This window comes from Psammomys obesus, unplaced genomic scaffold, assembly GCF_907164565.1.
Source record: "Psammomys obesus unplaced genomic scaffold, mPsaObe1.curated_primary_1811, whole genome shotgun sequence".
NCBI lineage: Eukaryota > Metazoa > Chordata > Mammalia > Rodentia > Muridae > Psammomys > Psammomys obesus.
The window spans coordinates 115,981-134,888 of NW_026593874.1; the positions used below are offsets into that span (position 1 = coordinate 115,981).

Here is an 18,908-nt window from a genome sequence, read left to right on the forward strand (position 1 = left end):
TAGGCAGGGGCTCTACCACTGAGCCACACCCCAGCCCCTCACTGGGGGATTCTAGGCAGGGGCTCTGCCACTGAGCCACACCCCCATGACTCTATGGTAGTCTCTAAGCATCTCCAGGAAGCCTCATGGATCCCCACCCATGATGCGACTCTTACACTTGGTTCCTCTGTTGATTTGTGTCCATTTGAATTGTCTCCATGCAGGAGCCACTAGTAATAGGAGGAAAGAGCTGGCTATCTTCTTATTACTCATTCTGTTTGGTGTTTGTTTGAGACAGGCTGCTCATCTGCAGCTCAGCCTCAAGGTCATGGCTTCCTAGCATAAGATGCCATACATTTTTGTTTGTTTGTTTGTTTGTTTGGTAGTTGGTTTTTCAAGACAGGGTTTCTCTGTGTAGCTCTGGCTGTCCTGGACTTGCTCTGTAGACCAGGCTGGCCTTGAACTCAGAGATCTTCCAGCCTCTGTCTCTCGAGTGCTGGAATTAAAGGCATGCTCCACCACCACCCAACATGGTTTTTAGGAATTTAATTTTTATTTTTGTAATAGGATCTCACTGCGTAGACCAGACTGGCCTCGTATTTACAGTGATCCTCATATCTCTGCTACCTGGGTGTTAGGTTTACAGGCATGAGGGCTGGGGTGTTGGAGTTCAGTTGGCCCAGCAGTTGGAGCCCCTGTCTAGAAGCCTCCAGGTAGGGCGTGCATCACCACCCGACATCTTAGGCTGTTTGACTTCAGTAAATCCAGAATCCATCCCGAAGCTTGCATTGGCCATATTGTATCCAAAGGTGTGGGAAAAGCACCAGCTATTTCACGTTCCGGCCACAAGGTGGCAATGGCAAGCCTTTTCACTTCCGCCGACCCCGGAGAGGAACAGCCCAGCATGCCAGCGAGGGGGGCACCAGGCCCGTCAGCGCTGGAATCCCGGCGGCGAGGATGCTGCGGGCCCCTAGGAGTGTTTGTGTGCACGTGTCACACACGACAGTCAACTGATGCTGTGTGTGGCGGCACGGGCCTTTAACCCCGGTTTTCTGGTGGTGGCGGCCGGGGGATCTGAGATGGAGGCCAGCTAGGGGCTGCCTAACAAGACCCTACTGAAAACCAAGCCAAAACCCCAAAGGCCAGCATTGGGTCTCACAGCAGGAGGAGAGAACCGATTCCAGAAGGCTGCTCTGACCTCCACACACCCCTCGCCCCCTCTCTCAGTTATAAACAACATAAAGCTTTTTATAAATAGCACGTATGAACATCATAAAGCTTGTAAAGCAGGCAGGCGCCTGGGGTGTGCCTCTGGCAGTAGACTGCCAACAAAGCTCCGGGTTGGATCCAAGCCCTCCCTAAATCGGGTGCCTCACACGCATGTGACCCTTTGTTGTTGTTGTTTTCAAGGAAGCCCTGGCTGTTCTGGACTCACTGTGTAAACCAGGCTGGCCTTGAACTGGCAGAGATCCACCTGCCTCTGTCTGTCCAGCACTCGGATTAAAAGTGTGCACCACCGACGCCGGGGCGACAGAGCTGGAGACAGAAGACCAAGGACACACTGTGGAGTGAGGTGGAGGTAAAGAAAAAAATTAAGCTGGCCATTTTCTACGATCACAGCTGTTAGAAAAACGTGCGCCTGTGAAGGTTACGATTTCACAAATCACACCACGGGATCGGTTCCACGTGGGAGGGTTATTAGGGGAAGGGAAAGGGGGTCGCAGAGAGATGAGGTGAAAGGGACAGGAGGGGCTCCAGGAGTTCTCTTGTAGGGTGACCCAGGGCACGTGCAGGTGGTTCCAGGTGATCAGCAGGTGGTCTTCTTGGTGGCTTCACAAATGCCTGATAACTGGTTTGTCAGGTCCCTTGGGGCTGGCTGTAGAGATGCCTGCTTACTGATCCCAACAACAGCCGTAACCCCAGCACGTGGGAGGCAGAGGGGGAGGACCAGGCCTTCAGGGCTAAGAATACCCCCTGGAGCCCTTCGCACCGTGACCTCTGGCGATCTCAGGACAAAATAGCACCAGCAGGGGTTGATGTCCAAGAGCTCTCCTGGGTCACACACAAATCCTGCTCGTTCATCTAGTGCCAGGAAGAAACATGGCTTAGACAGCTGAGCACAGCACAGCACAGCACAGAAAGTCTCCCTGAAGTCATGCAGCAGGCATTACAAACCAGGTCTCAGGGTTGTGCTATTATCTTCCTGGCTTCCCAGGGCCACTTGCTCTGGGAATTCAAGAGGCAGAGCAGGGCAGAGAGCTCAGAGCCAAGCGCCATCTCCCACATCTTCTCAGGCGTCCACCATCTCCCATTACCCGCCGGTTCAGAACCCGTCCACCATAGGCCTCCTCACTCAGGAACCTGCTTACTCCCCTCCCTCACCACATCTCTGCCTCAGGCTCCTCTCTTCTGTTGTCCCAAGGGGCTCCTTTCCCAACTGCCCTGGTCCCCAGGCCCCCATCTGAAAAGTCCCCATTTTCAAAGCAGCTGCATTCTCCCTCTTGACTAGCCACTTTCTGCACACCCTCGCCTCTGGAGCCCGCTGCCTTCCCCCAAAGCCCTGCCCCTCCAGCATGGCAGCTCTCCGTCTTGGCTGTAGTTCAGAGAGCACATGCATGAGGGTCATGAAATAGAAAGGCTTTCACTTAGTTCTCTTAAAGAAACTGAGTGGCTCCTAAGCCAGGTGTGGGGGCGCACGCCTGTGATCCCAGCACTCAGGAGGCAGAAGCATGCGGATCTCTGTGAGTTCAAGGCCATCTTGGTCTACAAACCCAGTCCAGGACAGCCAGGGCTACACAGAGAAACCCTGCCTGGAAAAAGCAAAAACCAAAACAAATAAACAAACAAACAACAAAAAAACCTGAGTGGTTTCCATAACAACAAACCCAGCTGACATTTGCCAACAAACTGGTTCCCAAGATTCTGTGTCTGCACGTCCAATGATCTGGCTTTGTGCTGTCCCTCAGCAGGGCTGACAGTAAATTCGCAGTCCATCCATGTGGCAATACGCATAAACATATAAAAGTAACTATTTTTTTAAATAAACACGTTTATTTCATTTTTCCTGACAGGGTTTCTCTGTGTATCTTGGCTGTCCTGGGCTTGCTTTGTAGACTGGGCTAGCCTGGAACTCACAGAGATCTGCCTGCCTCTGTCTCACTGGGTGCTGGGATTACAAATGTGGGCTACCTTGCCCAGCTAAAAATGTTTATTTTTAACTTATGTGTGTCCGAGCGTGGGTATGTGCACATGAGCATGTCTGGTCGGCTAGAGCTGGAGTTACAGGCAGTTTCGAACCACCAGGTGTGGATGCTGGGAACCAAACTACGGTCGTTTCAAAGAGAAGCGAATAAGCCCTCTCTCCCAGCGCCACACCCAAAGTAAATATCTTTCTTTGAAGGAAAGAATAAGTAAGTGAACGCCATCCCAGACTTGCCCAATCAGAATCGGAATATACTGTTTGCGGCCAGCGTTTTCTTAAGTTCTCTCCGTATGGCCCGCGGGAGCGCGAGGAAGGCCTGCTTCTGCTAGTCCAACTCCGCAAACTCCCAGTCCTCACAGGCCAGGCCACCCTGAGCCTCCTGAAACTACAATTCCCACAATGCCTGGAGGTTCCCGATGCGCTCTTAGCATACAGCTCCCAACGTGTCTTGCGAGCCTCTTGAAGCCGCGGTGACTACAACTCCCACAGTGCCCAGGGGCACGGCCCCCGCCCCTAGGGCTCCGAGCGTGGCCACATCCGGAGAGTCCGGGTTGGGGTGGGGCCGGCCGGGTTCGGGTGCAGTTTGCTGGGCTCGGGGCTACCTACAGCGGTTCTGTCCACGGCAGGGCAGACATGGCGGCCCAGAAGGACCAGCAGAAGGATGCGGAGGCGGAAGGGCTGAGCGCCACGTGAGCGAGCAGGGTGTTACCCCAGACCCGAGGTGCAGGCGTCCCGGCCCAGGGGCACCTCCTCAGCCTCTCACCCCGGGAGGGACCCAGGAGCGTGGGCTCTGCCCCAGGACGCTGCCCCCGGGACCGTGTGTGCTGAGCCTGGGGTCAGGGCCCCCCTTCCTGCCTGCAGCTGACCTGCCCCGCCCTTTAGGACCCTGCTGCCCAAGCTGATCCCCTCCGGCGCCGGCCGAGAGTGGCTGGAGCGGCGCCGCGCGACCATCCGGCCCTGGGGCGCCTTCGTGGACCAGCAGCGTTTCTCGCGCCCCCGCAACCTGGGCGAGCTTTGCCAGCGCCTGGTGCGCAACGTGGAGTATTACCAGAGCAACTACGTGTTCGTGTTCCTGGGCCTCATCCTGTACTGCGTGTGAGTGCGTGGGCAGCCCCGCCCCGGCCGCCGGAGTTGGCCCCCCGGTGCGTCCTTGCCCCTGCGTCCTCCTCATCAGGACGACGCAGCCGCGGAGGCCTCACTCCCGTGTCCCGCTCTCTTCCAGGGTGACATCCCCCATGCTGCTGGTGGCCCTGGCTGTCTTCTTCGGCGCCTGTTACATTCTCTATCTGCGCACGCTGCAGTCTAAGCTCGTGCTCTTCGGTGAGAAACACACACAGACACACACACATACGCACACACCAGGCCTCTCAGGACTGTGGTCTCGTGGGATGCGGACCTCCGGATATTTGGGACTCAAGTCGGTCCTCACCGAGATGGGCTCAGACCTCCCCGGTGCTCCCTTTCAGTCTCCGCCTCCCACACCCAGGGAGACCGCGGAACCCTTGGCACCTCCTCCACCCCGGCGGAAAGCGTCACCCACGCTGGACACAAGGGGGCGACCTTGTGCAGGCCTAGAGCCCTGTTCCTTTTCATGCCTTCGCCCCAGGGCCGGAATGATCCTGCCTATCCTCGGATGGGAAGTCCCGTGGCTCCAGACTGTCACCAGGCACCACTGCGAAGAAGGGTGCCAGGGAGGACCCACTGAGGGGAAATCCCAGGGTTGCCAAGGAGACCTACAACAGGGTCTTTCGGGGCCCAGCAAGTTAGGTACCAGACACAACTGGCTGGAGCAAAGGAGTTCCTGAAGCACGCAATGGCAGTCACTAGGGCAGCAAATCCTCCGTCCTGACAGCTCACCTGCCGGACTCCAAGCTCACCTCTGGAAACTACAATCCCCACAGTGCCTAGAGGCTCCCTACCCGCTCTTAGCATACATCTCCCAAGGCTGCTCTGTAGATGCTGAGATAGTCCTGGCCTTCCGGAACTCACTGTGTAGACTAACCTGGCCTCCAACTCGGATTCCCCCGGCCTCTGCCTCCTCAGTGCTAGGACTGAAGTGCCACCAGAGTCCTGGCCTTGCAGTATTTGTTAAGCACCCAGAAGGCAGGCCCTCTGGAAAAGCAGGAAGTGTTCTTAACTGCCGAGTCATCTCTCCAGCCCCCACAAACCAAAATTCCTGTGAGGTGAATCAAAGGCCACATCGTCAAAACCTAAAGTTTGCCTGTTCCTGTCATCCCAGCACTTGGAGGGCTGGAGCAGGAGGATTGCTGCAAGTTCAGAACAGTCAAAATAAGGGTACAGAGAGACGGCTTAGTGGTTAGAGTTGAATACTGTTCTTGCAAAGGACCTGGGTTTGATTCCCAGCACCCAAGTCCCCAAGTCAGGTGGGTTTCGCCTGGCCTCCTTGGCAGCCAAACTCTCTTGCACCTATGCCCATACAGGGCACATACACGAAATTCAACATGTTAAATCAGATCTTTTAAAAGAGGACAAAGCTGGCTGTGGTGAGCACACCTGTAACCCCAGCACTCAGGAGGTGAGGCAGGAGGAATTCTGTGAGTTCAGAGTCAGCCTGGTCTTCAGACTGAGTCCAGGACAGCCAAGGCTACACAGGGAAACTCTGTCTTAAAAAAAAGACAAAAGTCCTTAGGTCAGACTTGGTGATTGGGCCACAAGCCTGAAACTCCTGGGAACCAGGTTGGAACTTGAGGCCCTAAACTGAGGGGGAAGTGGCCTGCCCCACCCCCGGGGAAGGTGGGGCTAGAGAGCAGAGGTGGATGGGAGGAAGGGGCAGGCCGCTGGGGAAGCAGCTGGGGGTGGCTCTGGTTGCCTCTGGGAAGGGTGAGGTGGGGACGCCTTCCCAATCCGTGTGTTCCAGGCCGGGAGGTGAGCCCAGCGCATCAGTACGCCCTGGCTGGTGGCGTCTCTTTCCCCTTCTTCTGGTTGGCCGGTGCTGGCTCCGCCGTCTTCTGGGTCCTGGGTGAGTGCCGGGTCTGGGCCGGGTGGTGCTGGGGGCCAGGTGAGAGGGCGTGTGCTGACCCGCCCGTCCTCCTCCAGGAGCCACTCTGGTGGTTATCGGCTCCCACGCTGCCTTCCACCAGATGGAGCCTGCGAACGGAGAAGAGCTGCAAATGGAGCCTGTGTAGAGCGCCATTCGGGATCCGCCTGCCTCGCCCGCCCGCTCTCCCTCCGCTGCCACCGCTCCATCTGACAGGGTCCTGCCTGGCCTTGCCCCTCAGCTCCGAGCCTCCACCTCCAGCCTCAAGCCCAGGGAGAGGCCTTTGTCTTTGGAAATAAAGCTGTTACAACTGATACTTGGCAGATACACCCCGGGCATTTTGTCTCCTCTAGGTAAGGAGGCTTTTACTGCGAGGCGCGGCGTAGGGCTGGAGAGGTGGCTCAGCAGTTAGGAGCACTGGCCGCTCTTCCAGAGGACCCGGGTTCAGGCCCAGCACCCGCAGGGCAGCTCACAACTCTAACTCCAGCTGCAGGCGATCCAATGTCTCCGCCTTCTCAGGTGTTTGCACAGGCGAACGCACACCCACACATAATTGAAAATGATGAAAGTGAGCCAGGTGGTGATGGCACACGCCTTTAATCCCCGAATTCAGGAGGCAAAGGCATATGGATGTCTGAGTTTGAGGCCAGCCTGCTCTATAGAGTGAGTTCCAGGACAGCCAGGCCTACACAGAGAGACCTTGCCTCGTAAAATGAAAACAATAAAAGTTATCCAGTGTGGTGGTGTCCACCTTTAGTCCCAGTGCTAGAGAGGCAGAAGCTGGTGCGTCTCTGTGTGTTCAAGGGCAGACTGGTCTACAGAGCCAATGCAAGGTCAGCCAGAGCTCTAGAGTGAGACCCCTGCGAGAGGGACTATGGCCAGAGAGGGGATCCTTTAAGGAGACGTCCTGGGCAGGCAAGGTGGCGGCAGTGTCCAGAGGCGGCAGCGCCGGGAGGCGGCAGTGTAGCTGAAGCTGCTGAGTCCTGGAGAAGCTGGCTGAGGGGGCCTGCAGGCAGCAGTTGCCTTTGGTTTTTACCTGAAGAATACAGTTAGTTTTTGAGACAGGTTTCGCATAGGCCCAGTTGACCTCAATCTCCGCATGTAGCCAAGGCTGGCCCTGAACTCCTGACTGCCCTGCCTTCACCCCCGGGTGTTGGTGTCACTGACCTGCCTGGTGTGTGCCGTTCTGGCAAGCATGGCGAGGGGTAGGCTGGCCCCAGCCCTGGGGTTAGCTGAGGGCTGTGCCCTGCAGGCAGGACTGAGAACCTGAGCAGGTACCTAGAGGGGTCAGACCCTCCTGTGGGCTGGGCCGACCTTGACCTTCTCGAGGTGATGGTGACATTTCTGGGGGCCCAGGGACCACAGCTAGGCAGGGGGAGAGCTGAGAATGCACACACCCTCCTGGCAGCCCCTCCCCCCCCCCCCCTGGAACTCTGCCTCCGCCCGGCATGACCGCCTCAGCCTGAAGTAAAGCTCCATGCACTGAATGGAAAACACAGGACTTGGGGCAGCCCAGCGGCTCGGAGCCCGGCTGCTCACAGAGGGACTGAGCTCAGTTCCCAGCCACGCTGTCTCAGCTGCTTGTAGGTCCAGCTCCAGGGCATGTGAGATTCTCTCCCGGCCTTCAGGGTATCCACGTGTACATGTGCACGCACACACGTGCGCACACACACACAAAACTGAGAACCATGAATTCTGAATGGAAACAGACCTCAGACTCCAGGTGAAGGAGTTGTGATTCTCATTAATTATGCTTACATGGAGAGACGGCTCAGTGGTTCAATAAGCACCGACTGCTCTTCCAGGGGTCCTGAGTTCAATTCCCAGGATCCACAAGGCAGCTGACAACTGCCTGTAACTCCCATTTCAGGGAATCCGACACCCTCACATAGACATACAGCAGGCAAAACACTGGTGCACACTAAAAAAATAAAATCTTTAAAGAGAGAGAGAAATCATGGTGACATACTTACCAGGCGGCATGGCGCACGCCTGTGATCCTAGCAGGCAGGTCTCTGCGAGCTCCAGAGCCAGCCCGGTCTATAGAGAGAACCCCAGGGCACCCAGGGCTGTATGTTTGTACATATCTGTACACACACACGGGGCTGGGAGCCCAGGCTGACCTTGAATGTAGTTGAGGATGGCTTTGAACTTCTGATCCTCCTGCCTCATGCTCCCAAGTCCTAGGATGGTGATGGGCCTGTGCCACACGCCGGGCCGGCTTTCTGTCGTACTGGAGAACTGAACCACGGCTTTATGCCGGGCGGGCACTCTGCCAGCTGAGCCAACTGAGCACCTGACTTTTTCTGTGTATGTGACATGTGCCTGTCATGGGACTCACCGTGTAGCTCAGGTTGGCCTCAGATTCATGACAGGACTACAGACCTACCACCCAGGTCTTTGACAATGCATGTGGAAGGAAATACTGTTTTGGATATATTCAGGAAAATCGTTCATTTGGCGTCATATGTGTGTGCTTTTGTATGTATGTGTGTGAGTTACACAACCACATGTTTGCACGTGCCTGTGGGGGCAACGTCTCTTCTGTTGTCTCCACTTCGGGGTTGTTTTGTTTTGTTTTGTTATATATATTGAGACAAGATTTCTCTATGCTCTGGCTGTCCTGAAACTCACTCTGTAGACCAAGCTAGCCTTGAACTCATGGAGATCCACCTGCTTCTGCCTCCCCAGTCTGGGATTAAAGGGGTGAGCCACCATGATTGGCCAATCCCCACTTTGTTTTTTGAAACGGTCTCTCACTAAGCCTGGAACTCACCTATTTAGCAAGACTGGCAAGACCTGGGATCTTCCTGCCTCTGCCTCCCAACACTAGGATTACAAAGCCTTGGCATGTTCATCGGCGCTGGAGATCCAAACTCAGGTGCCCACGCTTGTGCTCCAGGCACCTGCCTAACTGAGCCATCTCCCCAGCTCCAGTTTTACTTTTGTTTGTTGTTTGTTTGTTTGTTTGTCTTTTGAGACAGGGTCTTTCAACATAGCCCAGGCTGTCCTGGAACTCAGATACTTGGCTGCCTCTGCCTCCCAAGTGCCAGGCCTAAAGGGGTGACCCACCATAACCAGCTCCAAATTTCACTTTTTAAAAACTTGAGGGCCTCAAGAGGTGGCTCAGTACACTGGCCACTCTTCAGGAGGACCCAGATTCAATCTTCAGCAGCCACATGGCAGCCCAGGAATGTCCGTAATCCTATTCCTAGGGGACCATCACTCTCTTCCTTCCAGCTTCCTCCAACACCAGGCAATGCAACCAAACACATAAATCAAACTTAACAACAACAAAACCTTGAGGCCAACACGGGCTACATAGCAAGTTCTAGACCAGCCTGAGCTACATAGTATCTCAAGAAAATAAAAACAGAAGATAGATAGATAGATGATAGATAGATAGATAGATAGATAGATAGATAGCTTTAAAATGTGACTGAAGAAATTAAAAACTCACCTCTGTGAGTCCAATCATGACAGTACACATCTTTAATCCCAGCATTCAGGAGGCAGAGGCAGACAGATCTCTGAGTCTGAGGCCAGCCTGGTCTACAGAGCGAGTTCCAGGACAGCCAAGGCTGCTCTGAGAAACCCTGCTTAAAAAAAAAAAAAAATCACCAACAGCAAACATAATCTGGCCCAAAGGGGAAATCTTGACTCTAAACAAAAAACCCAAGAGAATAAATGTAGCTCAGTAGCAAAATGCTGGGGGCCCAGGGCTCTGTGGTCTCAGGTTGAGGTTCAGCATCAAATCAACCAAGCCTTGGGGTCTATTGGATCTATTGGATCCCAGGGCATAAGAGATTGGCTTTGGGGCTGGAGAGATGGCTCAGAGGTTAAGAGCACTGGATGTTCTTCCAGAGGTCACGAGCAAAATTCCCAGCAACCACATGGTGGCTCACAACCATCTATAATGAGATCTGATGCTCTCTTCTGGTGTGCAGGTGTACATGAAGACAGCACTTATATACATAAAATACTTAAATAAATAAACCTTTTTTTTTTTTTTTTTTTTTTTTAAAGAGATTGGCTTCAGGGCATAAGATCAGGAAAACCAGTGTTACCCAGAAAAGATAACAGAGATGTGTCGTGGAAAGAGAGACAAGGAGAACAGATCCTGCAGTTTCTGTGTGAGAGCTGACTGGCAGGAACCAGGCAAAGGTCACCCCCAGACAGCAGGCCTACACTGAGGTAGACCAGAAGTCTAACTGAGCCACTGTGTCCACTCTTCCAGAATTGGCCACCAGAGGGCAGACATGTGTTTCCTTCTGACTTTTTCCCCCACCTCACCAGAGAACAGAGCCAGTTGGGGACCCTGGGCTAGATCAAGTCACCTGGGAACAGCTGTGCCGAGGTCAATGTTTTGGTAGCAGAAGGCATTTTATTTCTTGAATTCAATGCTTGTCATCCACGGAAGGCTGAAGCTCTGCGCTCTGCGGTCCATCCAGGTGGCTAGATGATACATCCCGTTTTCACCTCCCGGATGTAAATAGTTCTCGAGACCCTGCTCAGAGCTGATACGCTGAACACTCCAGTGAGTGGCTGGGCGAGTTTGTTGGTGGGAGGCAGAAATTGAGATGGGCCTGTAGTTTAATCTGAAGCCAACTACATCATTTTCTACTTTCCGGTCCCCTCCCCTCCCTCTCTCCCTCCCTCTCTCCCTCCCTCCCTCTTCCTCTCTCTGCTTCAAATAAAAGTCTGGGGGCAGTGAGGTGGCTCAGAGGGCACCTAGCCTGGCAGTCAGCATTCAATTCTCAGAAACCACACGGTGGAAGGAGAAAACAGACCTGTACCATGGGATGCACCCCGCCCCCACACATAAACACAGACACACACAAATAAATACATATAAACATTTTAAAGTTAAAACAAAGCAAATAACCGGGCCTCCCCGTGTAGCTCTGGTGACACGCTGTCCCACATCTGTCTACAGATCTCTGAGTCTGTGTTGAGTCACGGAGATGCCAAGAGCGTCAGGTTCCACTGGAGATGGTCCAGACAAGAGGCCACGTCCCTCTCCGAGTGTGCTCCTCTCTGAAAGGCTGGTTCAGAGCAACAAACGGGAGGGCTCCGGGGTCTTGCTGTGCAGGCAGAAATCAAAGGTGTGGCTGTTTGGGGGGCAATGCCAAGTGCTTGCCAGGCAGGCACAACACCCTGAGGTCCATCCCAGGCACTGCAAAACCTGGGTGTGGTCAGCCAATCCTGAGAGCTCAAGCTTCAGAGAGAAGTTGAGGCGAGAGGGGAGGAGGAGGAGGGAGCAGAAAAGAATTAGAGCAAGAAAAGGTCATTTAAAGATAAAATTCTCCTAATGAGTTTATTGCTGCACTTTATGTGGGTGGTGGGTGGCTCTCTCTCTCTCTCTCTCTTTTTCTCTCTGTTTTCTGAGACAGGCTCAGTGAGGATAAAGGTGTTTGCTGTCAGGTCTGGGGGCCTAAGTTCTAACCCTGGGTCTTGGGGAGTCATTTTTGCTTCCTTTGGGGATGTCTGCTGGCCTGCCTTGGGGTCACTTCTGAACCAGACTAGGGGACTCTTTTGTCCTTGTTTGTTTTATGAGACAGGGTCTCAGTTTGTAGCTTTGGCCGGCCTGGAGCTCACTTTGTAGCCCTTGGGCAAACGCTGGCCTTGAATTCCTGATCCTCCTACCTTTATTGCCCACTGCACCTGGTTTCTGGAGGCAGAGACAACTAGGACACCACTTGATGGCTGGGGATTTCGGAGGCCATGAATTCTCTCTGGCTAGTGTGGACTTGAAACAGGAATTCAACCAGGTTCGGGTGTCTTAGGTTGGGGCTCATTTTTCCAGTATGGAGAAAAAGAAGTGTTGTAGGCGGACATTAATATTTACTGTTGATGTATCTTCTGGTAAAGCTGCTGTTAGTCCTAAACAGCTGCATAACCAAATCACCACAGAGACTGGGCTTATCTAATTAACCTAGAACACAATGCTCGGCAATAATTACTCCCTCTTAAACCTCCAAGCCCTCAGTTTCCTAACATTTAGATTTTACCCATTATACTTGCTTTTTGTCAAATCTTAGGTCTGGTTCATTCTCCACCTCCACTGTGTCTTTCCAAGACCTCTTCTCCAGCCTCTGCTCTCCTAGCTCTGCCCCACCCTTTCCCCTCCCACTCTTTTCCTATCCTCTGGCTCCTCCCACTCTTTTCCTTTCCTCTGGCTCCTCCCCTCTCTCCCTGTTTCCTTTCCCTTGCTCAACATTGTGGCTAGTTGCTTTATTTTGGCATGTTTACACAAAGTTAAAACAGGTGATGCTTAGACTAAGTATCACAATGCAATGTCCGGATTGAAACCAGAGAGTGGAGGAGAGAAATCAGCATTTGAATGAACAAGGGCAAAGTGTATACATTTCAAAAGAACATTATACCAACAGAGAAGTTAGAACACTGTTACTTATTTGCTTGTTTGTTCCTTTGTTTTCTGAGACAGGGTTTCTCTGTGTGGCCCTGGCTATCCTGGAACTCACTCTATAGACCAGGCTGCCTCAAACTCAGATCTGCCTGCATCTGCCTCCAGAGTGCTGGGATTAAAGGTGGGTGCCATCACAGACACCACCGCCTTGCTGAAGGCCCTGTCTTAAAGGAGGTGGGTGGCCACTTTTTGAGGCCTCTAGCCCTGCCCCTTGACACACACACACACACACACAAGAAAAGGAAAAAGGGGGGGAGAATATCGTTCAGACTAGAGATCCAAACCCACTTTCCCTTTAGCCTTCTCTTTACCCTAGACAGCCAGACCCCTACCCCATTCATGCCAACCAAAACAAAAAGTCCTAGATGTTGGAACCCCAGTCACTTCACAACAAACTGGACAACTGATTCATAGTCTTCAATTACAAAATAACAGAGCTTGCCAGTTTGTGAGTTTGAGGCCAGCTGGGTCTGCAGAGTGAGTTCCAGGACAGTGCTTCAGTGGCCTGGAGCTTACCAAGGAGGCTAGAACAGTTAACCAGTGAATCACTGAGATCCTCCTGTCTCTGCCTCACTGCTGCAGGGATTATAGGCACACACCTGTGCATTGCGTTTCCCCACCCCCACCCTCCCTTACCCCCACCCCCACAGCCCCACCCCCACAACCCCACACCGCCCCCACCCCAGTGCTGGGATTATAGCTGAACCTCTGTGCATTGCCACATCTGACTTCTTAGACAGCTGCTGTGGACCTGAGGGTCTTTACCGACTAAGCCACACCCCCACCCCCGCTTTAGGGGTGGCATAGATGGGGACACAGTCCAAGGTGACAGAAGGAGACTTCCAAGCTGATGCCTTTTCGGCCCAGGGTGGTGAACGCTCTGCCCCTCCAGGCTCCTTCCTGGGCAGAAAAGCCTCAGGCTCTCTACTTCCAGGGGCCCACCAGGGGAGCACTGGCACCTGAGCACTCCTGGACCAGAGAGGAGCCGCAGAGGCCCTCAGCAAGGCTCAGCTGGCGAAGTGCTTGCCTCGGAAGCCTGGGGATCTGAGTTTGATCCACAGCACCCATAGAAAGCCTGCGTGGTGTGGCGTGGCTCGTGGTGGCTCGTGTGTGGTTATAATCCCAGTGCTGGAGAGACGCACGCAGGGTCACCTCTGGGGCTCTCTGGCTATCGAAACACCCTATCTCAGAAAACAAGATGGATGGCTCTTGACCACTAACCCCTAAGCCCGTGTACCAGCCCACGCCTTCAATCCCAGCACTCAGGAGGTGAGTCTGAGGCCAGCCTGATCTACATAGTGAGTTCCATGCCAGCCAGAGCTACATCAAAAATTGTGTCATGTCCCAGCCTTCTGTGTGTGTGTGTGTGTGTGTGTGTGTGTGTGTGTGTGTTTGAGACAGGGTCTCACTGTGTAGTCCTGGCTGTCCTGGAACTCACTCTGTAGACCAGGCTGGCCTCGAACTCAAAGATCTGCTGCCTCTGCCTCCTGAGTCCTGGGACTAAAGGTGTGCGCCACCCAGCAGACTGTCCTCTCTTACACACGTGAATGCACACACGTGCAAACACATAAACACACACTCATAAGAAGACAAATGTAAATACAGGCTTCTAAGGAGCTACATGCCTGTCTTCCCAGCTCATTAGAGGCGGAGACAAGAAGATGGATTAGGAGTTCAGGGCTAGCCTGGGCAACACAGACCCATTAAAACAGAACAACAACAATACTGAATTTGTTGTCATGGAAGTGCGTCCAGCACGTTCTGGGGCTGCTGAGGAGAATGGAGAGATGGCAAATGTTATTAATGACAGTCCAAGACCCTGGTGTCTAGATCAGAAAGGACACAGCGCTTAAGGGCTGTGGTAGGAAGGCTGCTTCGAGTTCCTGGTCAGTCTGGATGACACACAGAGACCTTCTGGGGGAAAAAAGAAGAGGCCAGGCATGTCAGCACATGCCGTTAATCCCAGCACTGGAGGCAGAGGCAGGTGGAACTCCGTGAGTGGTTTACATAGTGAATTCCAGGCCAGCCAAAGCTACATAGAGAAGTCCTGTCTCAAAACAATGATAGTAGAATATAATATTTTAAAATAAAACAGCTTTCTTCCCCCAAGGCAAGGCTTTTCTTTGTAGCCTTGCCTGTCCTAGAATTCACTCTATAGACCAGGCTAGTCTCAAACTCAGAGATTCCCCTGCCTCCGCCTTCTAAGTGTCAGGATTAAAGGTGTGTGCCAGCACCGCCCAGTTTAAAATGACTCCTTTTTAAAAAGAGCTGGTTGTGGGGCGGAGATGGTTCTGAGGTTAAGAATGCTGGCTGCTCTTGGGGAGGGCTGGATTTCTTTCCCAGCACCCGAACGTGGCTTCAGCCATTTGTGACTCCAGTTCTAAGGCACACGTCACCTTCTTCTGACCTCTGAGGGAATCGGGCAGGCACGCAGGGCACACGTAGGCATGCAGGCCGAACAGTCATACATGTAAGAAGTCTAAAGCCATCTCTAAATAAATGAGAAAAACTAAAACCTGGTAGCTGAGACTTAGGTAGCTGTGGTTCTCTTGTCTCAAACGGCGGTGTGTTTGGAGTGGTTGTCTAGAGTGGAGTGACCAAGGCTGATCATAGTAGTGCTGAAAACCAGGCACTGATGCCAAGACTCGGGGCCTGAAGGTTCCATGTATCTGGATTAGGATGGTTTAATTTGAGGGCCTTGGTACCTGGGTCAGAGGCAGCCTGGCCTTGAGGCTTAGAGGAGGAGGTAGTGTTACCAGTTTGGTGTGTGTGTGTGCATGCATGTGCTTGGGGGGGGTCTATGCTTCTTTACTGTTCTGTTTTCCTTTGTTTTTAATATTTTATGGCACCAGGTGTGGTGGCACACACCTTTAATCCCAGCATTTGGGAGGCAGAGGCCTGAGTTCGAGGCCAGCCTGGTCTACAGAGGGAGTTCGGGGACAGCCAGGGCTACACAGAGAAACCCTTTCTTGGGAAAAACAAAAACCAAACAACACTATGGCATTCTGTGAGTGCGCACAGGGGTCAGTACGCACGCTCCCCAGTACACGTGCGGAGGCAGAGTTTTCCATCGACCACACGAGCTCACACCGGGCAGGCAGGTTTGGTGGCAGGCCTGGTTGCGCTCTGAGCCGTTTCGCCAGCTCCTGGTGTTTGTTTAGTGGTGGGAGTCCTAGCTTTAGGGTGCCTGAGTCTGTCCAGGGGTTGGAAGGCTCCGCTTGAGCGTGTGTCCACTTCTGGGGCTGCTGAAATGACCGGACACTGGCCACCAAACGATTCTCTAGCTCCTCTGGAGGCCAGAGCCCAAAGTCAGGGTGTCTGTGGGCAGGGTAGGGCTGTGTTCCTCCGAAGAGCTTCAGGGCAGAGCCTCCTCCCCGTCTCTTTTAGATCCTGGCAGATCCCTTGCGTGCCTGTCTGCAATGGCAGCACTCTGGCCCACCAGGCTGGCCTCAGCCCTTCTTCCATCCTTGTCTTCCCTCTAGGGGAAGGCCTCTTCTCCACAGCCTCCCTCTCCTCCCCTCTGTGATACCCTGTGATACAGGGGTTGATGACCCTTCCACAGGGGTCCCCTAAGGCGATGGGAAAGCACAGATTTTACATTACAGAGCATAACAGAAGCAAACTTACCGTTATGAGGGAGCACCAACACAGGACCCTAAGCCCTCATGCCAGGTTTCTGGAGAGCCAGGCCTGTGGACCCCCTCCTTCCTGCTTGGGGTCACCACAGCATGAGGTAGGTTAAGAGCCACTGTTGGTTTTTGGGTTTGTTTTTGTATTTATTTATTTATTTATTTATTTAGGCTTTTGGAGGCAGGGTTTCTCTGTGTAGCCCTGGCTGTCCTGGAACTCGCTCTGTAGACCAGGCTGGCCTCAAACTCACAGAGATCAGCCTGCCTCTGCCTCCCAATTGCTGGGATCACAGGCGTGCACCACCACGGAGGAGGGAGGAGAAAACTTCATATTAAGGGCAGCTGATACTTCAGGTTCCGGAAGCAGGGCCGGGGAAACATTAAGGTATTAAGGCGTTGTCCAAATGGTGGTGCACAGGCCTAATCCCAGCTCCCGGGCGCTGAGGCAGGAGGACTGGCCCGTCCAGGCTAGCCTGTGGACCCATCATTACATAAAGCCTGCCTCAAAACAGGAGAAACCAAACCACAGCCAAATGTTTCCCAAGGTATCAGCGACCTGGCCCAGATGTACCGTCTAGAGAGAGGACATGGGGAGATTTTATACTGCAGTGACAGCCTGGGGTCAACCCTGGAGACTGAGTTACACAGTTTAGGGAGTTTCCATCTGGTACTGAACGCGCTGAGAACAGGGGTCACGGGGGGGGGGGGGGGGGGTAGTGGGAGCCGGGAGCCCGGTTGGCCGGATGGTGAGCGATTTATCCTGAGGCCCGGAGGTCTGCTGAAGCGACACTGGGGAAAGCCCGGTATGTTTGCCGATTACAGGGCCTCGATTTTAATTTGGGGGTGACTGCTAGTTAGGGGTTACTGGTACTGATTTTGGGAAGACTGAGCTAAGGTAATTTCCCTCACCCTTAGGTGTCTTTTGGCCGGGGGGCCCTTGCTTGGGAATGAAAGGGAGCAGGCCCGAACCCGAATCCTCTCTCTGGGGTGTCTGAGGCCGAACTGCAGTGGAGCCGGGGTTGTTTAGCTGGGGTTGTTTAGCTGGGTGGCCTGAGCTAACCCAGCAGGAGACCCGGCCCTGTCCGCAGCCCTGAACCTGAAGAGGAGGGCTGGGTTTAGGAGGTAGCAAGGAGGAGGATCACAGGCCTGGTTGTGTGGAATCCTGACCTTAGGCCTCTGTGTTCTGCCTTGGCCCAGGGAGCTGCTCCCGAGGCTGCAGCCACCGTGGAAACTCCCGGGGACAGGGCCCCGGGGGTGCCTTTTGGGGGGTCACATGCCTCGAGCGCCGCCGGTAGAGGAGCCCGAGGGGTGAGGTGAGGTGGGGGCCGCCGCGGCAGCCGGGCTGCAAACAGGGGTTCCCGCGGGAAGCGGAGCGCAGCGGGGCAGCCGGCGGCGGGAGGGCGAGCGCTGGAGTGACAGCAGAGGAAGAAAAATGGGCCGCGAAATCAGAGTGGACGCGCCGGGGCGCGAGTCCGGGGGGGGTGGCGGCGAGGGCTGGGGGGGCCGCGCCGGGCCTCCGGGGATGCCGCCCGTCGCCTGCCCCTCCCCGCCCGGTCCTCCCCACAGGCTCCTCCAGCGCACCCCATCCCGGCCCCAGCCCCCGACCGCGCGGGGCCCCTCCCTCCGCCCGCGTTCTAGTCCCCTCGCCGCCGGGGTTCGAACCCCTCCCCGGCGTACGGCCCTTCTCCCCAGGTCCCCCCTTTCCCTCTCCCCCGCCCCGGGTCGTGCTCCCGGCTTCATTCTAGTCCCCCATTCTGCCCCGCCAACCTTGGCGCTGCCCCGCAGCTAGCGCCCTCCGCCTGCGCTCCGGTCACTCTCCGCCCGCGTTCTAGTCCCTCCCAGGTTCCATCACCCCGTTCCCCTCCTCTAACTCGGCCTCTGCGGTCCGCCTTCCTCGTTCTCCAGCCCCCCGGGCACCCCTCGGTGGCCCCCCACCCCGGCCCCTGGCCAGGCTTGCGAACGGAAATGGGGAGCGCAGGGCCCGGGCGGCGGGGGAGGGGCGGGCGGGGGCGGCGGCCAATGGAGCGGGAAGCAGGACAAATGAGGCCCGGCCCGCGCGGCCGACAGGCCCCTCCATCTTCCCATTAGCGCCTAATGGCCCCCCCGCCGCCGCCTGATGAAGATTTATCGGCCCCGGAGCCCCCGCCCCCCGCCCCGGCCGCCGCCCCCGGCCCCCCGCCGCTCGCCCGCGGACACCTGATGAAGCCGTCACCGCGGCGGGAGGGGCAGCGTGCGACCTCGGCCAAGGCCGGGCCGCCGCAGAGACCCGGGGACCTGCCGGCCAGGCCAGGGAGCCCCAACAATGAGCCGGACCCCTGGGTCTGAAGGAGGGCTGGGCCTGGGTCCTGACTCTAAGGGAGGGGGCGGCCGGGGTCTGCCGTGTGGCGATTATGTGTGAGCCTGTGTGTATAGGAGTGGTATGCATGTTTGGGGAAGAGGGTTGGGGCCTGGACCCCTGGTCTGAGGGAGGAGGCTGTCCTGACCCCTGGTCTAAAGGAGGAGGCTGTCCTGACCCCTGGTCTGAGGGAGGAGGCTGGGCCTGGACCCCTGGTCTGAGGGAGGAGGCTGGGCCTGGACCCCTGGTCTGAGGGAGGAGGCTGGGCTTGGACCCCTGGGTGTGAGGGAGGAGGCTGTCCTGACTCCTGGTCTGAGGGAGGAGGCTGTCCTGAC

At 55.1% G+C, this 18,908-nt stretch overlaps 2 protein-coding genes across 2 annotated transcripts in view; both read left to right on the top strand.

Moving 5' to 3' along the window:
* The first annotated feature begins 3,695 nt into the window (after positions 1 to 3,695).
* On the top strand, positions 3,696 to 6,493 carry Rabac1 (Rab acceptor 1). Its single transcript, XM_055617372.1, has 5 exons — positions 3,696 to 3,870; positions 4,064 to 4,276; positions 4,404 to 4,501; positions 6,060 to 6,161; positions 6,239 to 6,493. Exons 1-5 carry the CDS (start codon positions 3,815 to 3,817, stop codon positions 6,325 to 6,327), a joined length of 558 nt encoding a protein of 185 aa, XP_055473347.1. The 5' UTR covers positions 3,696 to 3,814; the 3' UTR covers positions 6,328 to 6,493.
* A 10,518-nt stretch (positions 6,494 to 17,011) lies between these two features.
* Positions 17,012 to 18,908, top strand: part of Erfl (ETS repressor factor like) — a 26,601-nt gene continuing 24,704 nt past the window's right edge. The window contains exon 1 of the mRNA XM_055617317.1: positions 17,012 to 17,041. The gene's annotated coding sequence lies outside the window, so the exon portion shown is untranslated. The remainder of the gene's footprint in view (positions 17,042 to 18,908) is intronic.